The 12,623-nt window shown below is 43.2% G+C and overlaps 1 protein-coding gene across 4 annotated transcripts in view; it reads left to right on the forward strand.

Annotated features, from left to right (window-relative positions):
- Nucleotides 1-1,331: 1,331 nt before the first annotated feature.
- Nucleotides 1,332-12,623, forward strand: part of ralgapa2 (Ral GTPase activating protein catalytic subunit alpha 2) — an 84,670-nt gene continuing 73,378 nt past the window's right edge. For 3 of the 4 annotated variants that reach the window (XM_076107973.1, XM_076107976.1, XM_076107974.1), the window contains exon 1: nt 1,333-1,607. In XM_076107973.1, coding sequence (XP_075964088.1) covers nt 1,502-1,607 — 106 coding nt within the window. In that variant the 5' untranslated portion in view covers nt 1,333-1,501. Of the gene's footprint in view, nt 1,608-12,623 lie in introns of all 4 variants that reach the window. The other variant, XM_076107975.1, reaches the window with a different exon arrangement.

A 12,623-nucleotide genomic window follows, 5' to 3' on the forward strand; every position in this document is an offset into this window, starting at 1 on the left:
CATGAACAATCATTTTACACTCATACTACAGAATATTCTGTCAGATAAAACACCTAAACCTACATTTAATGGACCTTTTTTTTTTTTTTTTTTTAACAGCATCTCATAGCACGAAACGCACACGTGCATCAATAACATTAATGGTGATTCTGGTCCATTTAGAGCCAACACGCACACTACCAAAGCCCTGGAACTAAAACACTCAAAGGGGAATGTAGCCAGTGTTAATGTTATTGATTACTTCTGTGCTCATTTCTCAGTCAAAATGTCTGCAGTGAAAACTGTCTAGTCTACAAATAAAAGTGCAGACGTTGTATTTTTGATAATAACATATTAATGACAAACATTGAAACCAATGCATTGTGGTTATCCAGTTTCCTCTCAATATCAGACAAACATGCGAAATGTTGAAATACAGCCTACGTACACAAGTGTGTTGTAACATGCATTCTCATTTAGTTTTAATTGACTCTTTCATTGAAGCCCTTGAAAGGCTGAAAATGACTAGTCTCGTTTGTTAATGATTAGTAGATTAATCGATAAGTGAATTGACAGAAAACTAAGTAACTACTACAAATTAAACAACTTCGATCATTAATTAATTAATTGTTAAGTAATTTTTTAGGCAAAAAACTGCTCAAATGAGAATATTAATGCATCAAACTGAAGATCTTTGCGTTTTTGACCGTGGGGCGGACAAAACAAGCACTTGTAAAGTAGGCTACGATGGGAATTTTTACATTTTTTTCTGAAATTGTATGCATCAAACTATTATCGAGAAAATAATTTGCATATAAATCCGAAATGGAAATAATTTCTGGTTGCAGAATGATCCCAAACATACAGGCCATGGCGTAAAATATGTTCGCTATTTACGTTGAAGCAAGTCCATCTGTCCTCTTCATTCCCATACATTTATATACTGTTGTTCCCGGCGATTTGTGCTTACCTACTTCAAACACCAGAGGGCGCTTGGGAGCTATTAAACAGCCAGACTCCAATCTCCTATTATCAGACGTCTATTGTGTGGAATAAAGTGGAATCGCTTGTCTTTTAGACTGAAGATGGGTGCCAGTCTTGAACCTAAAGTTCACTGCGAGACATTGCACACATGCTTGTCGTTCCCATTTTTCCAAGAGGTAACGTTGACAGTGTGGGACTCGAACGTGACGAAACCTTCTTCACAGGGCGTTAAACTACAAATATGTTAAGTATACTGAAAGGTTAACATGCATAAAAACAAGCCCATTGGAAGTGCAAGGTGGAACGGTTGTAAACAAGGAGGCGTATTCTTCATATCATCTGACCACTCCTCTCTGTCAGGCTGCGCTTCCGTGTTTACACACCCACAAAAAACAACAACAGGACTCTAGCGGCCGTCGGCCGAATGTTTACCGAGCAGGCATAGAGCGGTGGTGAGGAAAGTGACAGTCGCACTGGAGGCTCGGTGTATGGTGAAACACAGGTGATTTCAGCTTCCACGGTTGCATTTCACAGCGGTATGTTCACTCGAAGGGGGCATGGAGACGTCAAGAAATCTACACAGAAAGTTCTGGACCCAAAGAAGGATGTACTGACCCGGCTCAAACACCTCCGGTCCCTGTTAGGTGAGTGAAACGTCACACCGGGGCTTCTGATGCTGCACCGCCGAGCTGTTAGCTAGTCGAGCTAGCTAGCTGGCATCAGCAGACAAGCTAACGTCAAACACGGCGTCAGGTTAGCTGGCTGGCTGTCACTGCGGTGGCGAATGCGAGCCAGCTGACAGGGGAAATCATTTCGCACAAAAAAACACCTCCGGAATTGGAAGTGTTTGCCACTCACCACAAGTTTTCATTGATTTTTTTTACGTTCTAATATCAGACAAGACGCACTGAGATAAGGCATGGATGCTAGCTAATGTGAGCTAGCTCCCCTTGTGGCTAACTAGCTAGCCAATGCTAGCTGATGCTGCCTTGTCAGTCGCCTCAGAAGCAGATGCCCATCACAAGCCTTTGTTGTCATTTAGTCTCGTGTTATCCTGGCTAGTATTTGCAACTCTGGCTCGACACCTGACAAACACAGCTCACATATGTTTGTATGCTTCATGCTGAAGTGGGAATACAGCTTTCTTCTAGATCTGTAGCAGGTTGAGCTGCTATCAAGTGACTCTATCCTATGGATGTTGTGTATTGTACTGATGTGGAAACAGAAAATATAAACGTGAAGAAACTAAATTGGTGATTTCCTTTTTGTTTCTTTCATTGGACGAGGAAGTGCAGTGTTTATGGCTGTCACAAGACTGTTGTGTGACTGTTGTTACAACCCCTGTCACACATAATGGAACCTGTTTCATTCATTGATCAATCTAAAAGAGTCGTATAGTGGATTTCTTTATGAGTCTGAATGTCAAATCCACATGCACGCTAAATAGTTTATGTGCATCCTGTTTTGCTGAACTGAGTCCACATGACTTTATAGTATAACTTCAGTTGTATTTTAGGTAGCAGGTATACATTTTTTTTATTGCATCCCACCTGAGTAGACTCATTCTGTTACAACCAAGATGACCTTCATAGTATGCATATGTACTGATTCACTTCTGTTATTCATATGCATAGTACCACAGACAGAACAGGGCCAGTAGGTACTTTGGGAGAGTGTGGAAAGGGAGGAAGTTGTCAGGAGGGAATTGTATTGAATGGAGGAAAACAGCAATGGATTCGTTATAAGTGCAACATACTGTAAGATGTGCTTTTCTCTCCAGAACTTCAAAGTAGGTCACTTATGCTCAAGTATCGCTCTGTACCCGAAGAGTTTGTATCTAAGGATTGTAATGCAGTTTGATATGTAGTCTAATGGACTCGTGGTATTTATACTGGAGGTTGACCACTATGGGCTTCTCACTGGCTGATGCTGATGTTTGGAGAACAGGGCGGCTGATGTATAATGCAGAGATATTGTTGTTGGTTTTTTGTTGTTTTTCTGATTACGACAATTTAATTAAAATAACAAATGAGAGACAAAATTGCTGAACTTTAATGAAAATGTAGTTAACACTGCATTGTCTATTTTTGACCCGTTTTGACATTTGACAGCAGTACAAATACCCTAAACGTCATTCTTTTAGCCTGACATTTGATGACTTTTCCTAAAGTGACCCAAAATACACAAAAATTTAAATATTTAAAATGTTATACTTTTGAACAGGTGCTACAAGTTTTTGTACACTGAGGCTGTTTCGGGTCAGATTTGACCCGTATCTATTGAGATGGATTTTCGATCTACCAGTGTGGGTCAAGTCAAGGAAAATGGTGGTTTTAGGGAATCTTGAAACTGTACAGGCCATGTTTATGTGTATTTGTTATGGAACAGTGGTGACAGAGGGGGGCCTCGACACTGTCACGAGAACTGTCTGTGTTCCAACAACATTTGCACAGGTTCCCGCAGAGACAGACACCTGCTGGTCTTTGAATATGGTTATATTATAAACTCCAACAGTTCCAGAATGTTCATGCCATTTTAAAATTCAATACAATATATTTAAATCATTATGGCTTTTATGTCTTATGTAAAACAGGACATGATAATGTGTAATAGTAGATGTTTTTGTCCAAAAACGAATGTTGTAAAACTTAAAAAATACACTCTCCCTGCTCTCTGACACATTTAGTAGTAGTTAAAAATTTGGTATGGACACTTACTATGAGGGAATTCTTGGTCTGGGTCAAAATTGACCCGAGCCATACTGTGAAGGCATTAAATATAAACAGTATGTAAGGGTTAAGTAGATCTGCACTCTGTCTGCAGTGCACTCATATTAAAGAAAACAATTATTAACTAAATAAATGTCCACAGGTCATTTAAAAAAACAACAACTTAGGAATGAAAAACAGACTTTAAGTGCGCATTATCTCTTTTTATATTTTGTGACATTACTTTATGTGCAATTATGCACTTTTAGGCAAAGCGTGAAGCTCTGCCTGCAGTAGCACTGGAAGTCATTGGAAAGAAGGAATCCCTTTTAGAACACGGCATCTTTCAGATGTTCAGGGTTTGAACTGTTTGTCGACCGATGCGTGCTTGGGGTCAGACACGCATGCATCAATCCTAGTGGCATGTTTGCTGTTTTATTGATTTATTGCACAGCTGTGACGGCCAGTATCACAGTTTTTAGTTTGCTCCAACAGAAGTGTTAACGCGGCTAGCCCGGATCTCTCTGCTATTACAGCACACCTTCAATGTCAAGACCAGTACGACCAAAGTGGAGGTCACTACCGAGCTCTGCATGCTCTCTGTTGTTCTTCCACTCGTGTGCAGCTGAAGATAAGGCTGCTCTGTTTGTCCAGCAGCTGATAGAAGGGCCTCCACGTCGATGTCCCCCGAAACCTCCCTGATTCCACCGTGCTTTCAGCTAAGTAAGGACTTCCTCCTGGTGCTGCTGCTTCCTGTGTGGACAGGAAGCAGTGGTGAGAGACGGGGTGCTGTGGAGGACGGGACAGGGACTTTGAGTATAGCTGGCCTCTTTTAATTGCTGACAGCGGGGTTTTTTTTCTACTAGTCATTCGATTTACAAGAATAACTTTTGCCCTAGATGGAATAATTCCCTCGTGTGATGTCCGTTAAATGTATACAACTCTGATCTTTCAGTGACATTAAACATCATAACCTGTAAGAGAATTTGCTTCATATGTCATCTTAAATTTCAATATTACAATATTTGTACACAAGTTGAGTTAACGGACCCCTCAGAGTTCATTGTCCGTTATGCTTTATGATGTTTCAGTGAAGTATTTTGTAGTTTAAGTCTCATTTCCTGTGTAGTTCCAGGACCAGAGGTCATGGTAGCAGTGGTATTGGAGTTGAAAGTGCAATCTCTGGTCGGGGCTATTTCCAGAGCGGCCCTGTATTGGTTTTCTGGCCGGGCAGATCTGTGGGGATAGAGTGTGAAAGCTGCTGCATGTTAATTTGCCGGTCATGCCTGGCTGGATTTGGCTGAGGTTGTTCATTACAGGAGCCCAGCAGACCACCTGATCGTTCACTGCTTCTCTCAACGGACGCTCTCCTTCTCAAAGTCATTCTCCAGCACGGCCCCAAGTCGTTGTTTGAGCATGGGCCCTATGGTTGAAGGACAAACATCTACATTACCTAATCTCCATCTCAAAGAGCTTTTGTTTGTTTCCTTTTGTTCTCTTCAACTGCTGTAAACAAGCTCGGCTCGGACCTGTTGGTGAACTGCATGGGAACAACAGTGAACGTGTGCAGGTGTTGTTAGTGACAACAGGCGTGTGTGTGTGCGTGCGTGTGCGTGTGTGTGGCCAAAGCTAATGCTTTTTTTTTTTTCTTTTTCTTTTTTATAAAAGAAGATCTGCACTCGTCTTTAGAAGAAATGAAATCTAGCGTCATTACACCTTACTTTTCTCCATGTGCCTGCTCCAAGTGTTGCTGAGGCCAGGGTCAACTGCAAGCGCTGCTGGTGTAAGAGGAAATCGCAAGGTGAAGCACCAGAGGAGACAATGCGCAGCACACTGGAAGGGCTCTCAGCCAGGTCCTCTGCGTGACTGAAGCAAAGGCTGAGATCACTCGACTTCTGATTCCACCCTTTTGTGAAACACTCGGGTCAGACATGTGAATAACGGCAGCCTCTTACCTTCTAATCTTTTATTCCGCACTATGTAGGCCCGGCGTAGACTCTCGAGGGTTTCTCGCCAAGTGTTAAAGCCAGCAGTGAGAGATCACAAAAGGGTTTGAGTCACTTCTTAGGGTCTTGAGGCTTTTTCTCTTAGTTCCTCACAGGCTATCACGCACTGAAGAGCACAAATAGACTCTTTTCTTCAACTTGAAAATTAAAACATATCAAAATGATTTCAATTACGCCATTGGCCAAAATAATAGACAACTTTAATTATGAGATAAACATACAGCATTTGAAGCGGTACGACTCTTCCTTTCACAAGTAGAGGGCAAAAACATGATTTAGGCATTTGTTAGTGACACTGTTAACAGCTGTTAAGGTAAGAGGCTTTGCTGTTGAGGTTAATACTAGAAGTGTACCAGTAACGGGTCTTTGTGTGGTGGTGTTGTCATTATGGTCCTGGCATTGAGCATCTTAGCTCTTTCCCTTAGCATGAGATCTGCAGAGCTGCTTGAGAAGAACATTTGAAAGAAGAAGAAATGAGGGATGAGCCACAGAAATCAGCTGTTTGAACCATTTCAATGATGTCGTCATGTAAAGCTGCATTGTTTTAGCTTAAGGTCAGCAAGATGGAACTTTTTAAATGACTTTATTGGGCTAAATGTTGCATTGCCAAGTTGTGTTGTTTCTTTTTGATGGTCTAAAATTGGTTGAAAAAGAACAAACTCAACACATTACATTAGAACCAGCGCTGCTGACAAGAAAACCCAAGTTCTGTCCTCCGTCCTACAGCCTCACAGGAGACGTCTGATAGTGAAATATGAGCACCTCGTCATCACCTTAACAAAGACGAATCAATGTTTACTTTCTCAGCATTCACAGCTACATTCTCATGGCGCGCCGTAAACCCACGACAGGCTTTCAGTTACGTTTTTAGATATTCATTGTTTACATTGTTTGAGATCATTTTTAACGAAAGTTACTCTCCATGAAATAAGCTTCAACGCATTATTCTCGCGATAGGTTTAGAAGATGTTGTCGATAAGCTTTTTCCCGCTCCCAACTCTTATATCAGCCTCTGAACACAGTCCTGTGCTGCAGTCCCAGGGGTGTTAGAATAGCAAACGCTGATGAAACGGAGCACTTTATTATTTATTTGACACATTATATTTATTACTGGTGCTGGCTCACCAAACCTCACAGTGTCTGCTGGGGTCTTAGTGGGGATGTGGACGCCGCAGTGTGTTCCTACCACAATGATGGCTATTTGTCAAATCAGTAACAGGACTTGTTAGTTAACAAATTGTGCAGACATGTCACGGCTTTGAGTTATGGTTTGCTTTGGTGGTGTTTTTTTTTTTTAAAGCAGCAGAGGGCCGGCTGAGTCATTTCTTATCGGCCTCCATCGAAGAGCAAAGACTCTGTAATGTCCTGGAGCTCGCATGACATAAATACGTGAATCTATTTCAATCCCGTGTGTCCTTCCTCATTTGTACTTGTATATATAAAGTAACTAACACCTATTTTAAGACTTTCAATACTAAATACTCTTTTTACCTAGTACTTTATTTGTTATAGGGAACCACTATTTATAGAGGGGCTTCAGAGCTAGCTGGTTATAGATTCATTTTTTTATTCGGCGACATGTTGTAACACATGACTTCTAAGAACATTTTGTTAACCTCCAGGATGTTTTTCATACTTGAAAATTCCACAGAAACCTTTTGAGAGGCGTCTGTGATGTTATTGTTTGTGCGTTTCAGACGTGATATAAATCGCATGGTGTTGAACCAAAGGCTGTTCTTCTCTTTCCTCTGCTCAGGAACTAGAGATAGGAGAACACCAGTGCTCTGTTTTCAGCGGTGTGGAAGATGTATACACACGATTTTACGGCGCACACGAAAAACCAGTTGGTCTAGTTCCACTGTGTACCTGTCATTCAGGCCCAACCCAGCACAAGACCTGCAGTTTACTGGTGCACCAAGATTTGATCTCAAAGTGGATTTCTGTTTCATGTTGCCTCTCTGAATGTCCAAGCTCCCGCTAATCTGCTATGGATTTATAGGTTTAACGGCAAAAGAAAATAAACACTTAGCTTTGGCTTACAGCAAAAGCAGATTGCTACACAGAGTTGTTAGAGAGCATATTTTAGGTCGGCAAAAGATACGAGAACATATCTACACTTAGTTAGTTACTTATAGGGAGACAAATGATACCCCTGTGTTGATAAAGATGAGGAGATTAGTGCCACCTGATGATGAAGAGTGAAAGTTGCCCCGTTTAGCAGCTCTTTCGGCGCTAAGCTGCCGAAATAAGCCACTCTCTAATGTGTGAGCTGAGACTGGGATGAGGTCAGGCTTTGCCAGTTCTACCATGACTCCCTCACACTGTGCTCTGCGTCGTCCCATGGTCCCCGATCTGTTTCACAGCTCGACAAGACCGCAAGTTGAGCGGCATCCGTCGAGCGCTTGGCACAGTGGCATCATAATGAAGTTATAATACGCACCACAAGTGTTTTTGGGATTGCAGAAATGGCCCTTTTCCTAATTGTTGCATTTCTCTGATTCCTTTGAATACAGCTGCAGTTGGTGCTGAGCCCTGGCTTACATGGCTGCTGTGTGCTACGCCGCAAACTGAAAGTTGATTAAATTAAACTCATCAAAAAAAGTGAATTGGCTCCAATCTAACCCCCCCCCCCCCCCCCCGATGAGGAACATCCATTTGTCCCAGCGAGTGCTGAATTATGATTGACGTCTCCGGGCTGGCGCAGCTTGGAACACGTTCACCGGTGTCACAGTCAGTGTGTTCGACGAGGCTCATACAGCCTGCTGCACGTTGTAACTTCAACTGTAAAATGCATCATGTGACAGACTTGCCCTCCTCAGCTGTTTTTCAACGGATTTATGACTAAACTCCGTTTACGTTGGCCAATTATCAACTTCCTCAGGCAGCCATTGGTCACAGAGCAGTTGATTTGTTTCTTCTTTTTCTTTGTATTCTCTGTGGCCAAAGGGAACAACATACCAGAGAGCACACAGAATACAATATGGCATCATTTAACAGTCCCTAATATACATTTAAGAATTGTATTGTCACTTTTTTTAGTTAAGGTTTAACTTAAAACGATGGGGGGAAAGAATGTGGTTCAGGAAAATTGTGGAAAATGTATTTACTGTTTAAAAATGTGAAGCAGCTAAATGTGGCTTGTGTAGATTTCTTTCATTATGAAAGAGTGAGATTTAAATGTAGAAACTGGAATCCCTCATGCATAACCCAATATGATTGCCCCCCCAAAAAACAAATATCCCCTGAAGAGAATATCTCTCTAATCTTTGAAATGATCAATCTCATGCAGTCCCTTGAAGTTGGTTTGTAAGAACCATTTAAAAAGGGAAGCACCATCTATGGTGCATCCATTAGTTTCCACATTAGCTCCCCCCCCCCCCCCCCCATCTCTTCTACTATGTGTTGGCATCCGAGTCCAGGCATCCCTCTGCCGGAGCCCTTAAAGAGTCCTCTGTGTCTGATCTGAGCGCGCTGCCAGAGAAACCTATCAGTCTCTTCTCTCTCCTCGTCTCCTTTCTGGCAAGAATGAAGTGCACCTGCAGCGCTAGCTAGCCCAGAGCTAATGCAAATGAGTGTGTGTCTGATCAAAGGCCTAATTAGTCTGCTTTTTGAGTATGACGCGGCATATTAATGACTTTTAGCTTCAGCTGGTTTGAATGGTATACATTGTAAGTTGTCCGGAGGGTTAAATATGGCTTTACACAACTGCTGAACGTTAAATGTGAGTGATTATTAGTGCGTGGCTTGTGTGCTCGTTGAGTTTGAACAGTGGCCAGTGTGGTTTTGATTGTGTAAATATACCGAAGGCTTCGACTAGATGACCTTCACCCTTTTGGCTAACAAGCCCTATGTGCACACCGCTTAGTGCTCGCTGGGCAAACCCGGTTTAACATAAGTTCATTCGAATAGCAAGCAACAGAAAGAGACGCTAATTATTCAGCTGAAGCTTAAAATGATGCTGCTACCCACCAGATGGATGGGGTCCTATGCAGAGTTGTTGTGCACCAAAGGCATGCCATAGGTTTATTTAGTACTGTCTACCCCCTTTCACCCGTGGCCCCAGAAGTCACAGGGAGACCCTTAGTGACGTCATCCAGCCAGGGGTTGGAAAATACTGGCATAATCTTTGCACTGACGTTCGGGTGGGAATTCTTTTTTCCCGTGGTGGAAACGAAAGGGCGTTTATAATATCTGCTTCCATAGAACATTTTGAGAAGATGCCCTTCATAGTATTACAGTGTGGCCCTCAGCTGTGGCTGCACACTGTTATTTTCCAGATGGTCCTCTGGCATGGGGTCGGAACCTCTGCCTTTTCCCTGACATTTAACAGGAAACGTATCACAATGGAGAACCGTGTCATCCAACCCAAACCTGCCACGGCTGCTGTGTTTGGCATGCGTTTATTGATTCCACTAGAGAAGATTGCAGCTCTCCGCATCATTAAGTTATCACTGTCAGCAGTATCTAGTCCATTGTTCATACGGCCTTTTTTTTTGTCGGTTAACAATAAGGCTGACTTAATAGTTAGTTCACTGCAATTTAGGCAGCCGAAGGGCGACAGCCGAGTACTTAGCCTCAGTCAATAAGAAGTAGAATTACTAAGATTGACCCTTTGGTTTGCTTTGTTCCTGAACTCGGCTGGCTTTTCTTATACACCCTTCTATCCACTCTCGTCCCCTTGCATCCGTTCTTCACCCCCCCCCCCCCCCCCCCCCCCCCCTCTATAAGAAGTGCTATTGTGTGTGAATCCCATCACTGAGTGTTGGCATTAACGTGCCGTCCTCAAACAGAGCGGTTCTGAGCCATCGGCTCTTTCAGCTGCGGTCGCCCCGGTGTTAAGACACATGGTTTCCTCCCACCATGACAGCCCTGTGTGATCACAGCTCTCTACAGCTGCTGTTCATCCAGCACTCTTTCTCTCCGTCTGCCTCCGACACGACACGACACGAGAGTCTCGCAGACGGAGCGGTGTCAGTTGGAGGCCACAGTTATCTCGTCGGGCTCAGAGGATACAGTGTCGTCCCCCTGAGTTCCCCGGGGCCTCTGTCCGCACGCTGTTACCTGAGAAGTCAGTGAAGCCCATTGAGGGAAGAACCTCGCTGGATGTTGCGCTTCACAATGCTGACAGCCATTGTACAACTTCAGCCCAGTATTTCTTTTACAAAAAGTCAAACTTACACCAGAGAGAAGGGAACATTCATTACTAACAGACAGTTCATGCAGAATATCTCTCACTGGTGTTCATTTATACACAACCTTTTACTGAAATGTAATGCATTCAGTTGAATCATTTAAAGATGCTGTTAATGTTGTCTTGTGTGGCACATGTTGTCTGTATAAACATGTAGTGAACAGATGGCTTTACTCATGCATGAGGATTAATGCTGACCTTTGAACCCTTGACATACTTTATGCAGCCTGGAAAGAAACCTGTTCGTACCGGCACAAGAATATTTTAGAGTGTGACCGTCTTTGTCTGGATTGTACTTCCAGGAGGCTGATCAGTGGCTTGTCAGCCTTTTTTCCAAGATGGCTACCGTCCAGCTCAGAGTCTTGCTTGCTGTCACAAGGCGTGTAGTTCCTTTTTGGGGAATCTTCTTTTCTCCCCTTGAGTCCTCTCCCTCCGTCCGTCATGCTGCAGTGGCTGGTTCAGGGTATCTGAGCAGATGGAGAGCATACCATGATGGCCCTGTGACATGCAGCATGACATATGAATCCCCCCCCCCCCCCCCCCCCCCCCCCATCCCCCATCTACTCTTCACGCATGCAACAATATTCAAATCAGCTGCATAATTATCATACAGACTTCCTCTCTGTTCTTTGTCTCTCTCATGCACACAGGTACGACGTTCACACGGATCAGACCTGTTTGATATTAAGAAATGTATTAATAAAGTGTTTGTTTCGACATTAAAATTGATTTAGGGATTACATCATTATCCTTGGAACTGATCTTAAAGACGCGGGCTGAAGCTCTGGTCTAACTATAGAACACAGACCAGAGCAGCTCTTTGTCTCTCGTCTGGGGGAGTTTGCTGAATGTAGAGTATTTAGCAAGTCAGCTGTAATTTGTCTCAAACCTGTTTTTATCTGAACATCAGCCCACTCAGCGATATGTATGATAAACATGCTCGAGCTGTCCCGACAACAACACACCTGCACTGACCCTCGCGCCCTCCAAAATTCGGTTTCCTTCCCTCTCGTCCACCGTTCTCCAGAGCGTGCAGGCTAACCAGGATTCATGAAAACCCTCCCGAGCATTAGAGGACTGAACCATGTGTTGGGCTGTCATCATTTTTTGTAATTAAACACCATATGAATGGTGTATGCATTGCATATTTGTCATTATACAAGTCAGATAAAAATCTTTGCCACAGCAGACTGCGCCTGGGTCCACAGCCTCTGGTGTTGGATGTTGCAGCAAGTGCTCCGTGCACTTCTTACTGGCTGTAAGACTAAGTCGCTGCACGGACAACCGTTACTCCCACCATTAAAGTGTTCCTTCAGTTTTCCAGTCGGTGTGTGTTAGGACGTGAACTGTGTGCTTACGCATAAACGTGTATCAAGCAGATGTGATTAGCTTAATTCCAGGAGCAAGGAGCATTTATTCTAGCGTTGCTACTTTGACAGAGTTTAAGCATCGGACGTGTTCTTCAGTGTGTAAGACACAGAGTGGAATTCAGTTAAAACACGCTTAGGCTGAGCCTTTCAGACAGAGGGTGAATGCAGGTATAGTGAGATAGACAGGAAAATAAAAGGTTTGTCAAACATTTAAAGAATGTAAACTAGTAGAAACCCCAAAATACAAGTATGAACCTGGAAATGAGTGTGATATGTCGCCCACTTGGCGTCCTCGGATGATGCCTTGCTGGTCTTTCCTACGTCAAGGAGGAAAACTAATGGCAGTCTTGCATTGGACTTGATCTTCCCATCATGCATCTTCATT

Source organism: Anarhichas minor, unplaced genomic scaffold, assembly GCF_050575085.1.
Source record: "Anarhichas minor isolate MPS153535 unplaced genomic scaffold, ASM5057508v1 ptg000040l, whole genome shotgun sequence".
Taxonomy (NCBI): Eukaryota; Metazoa; Chordata; class Actinopteri; order Perciformes; family Anarhichadidae; genus Anarhichas; species Anarhichas minor.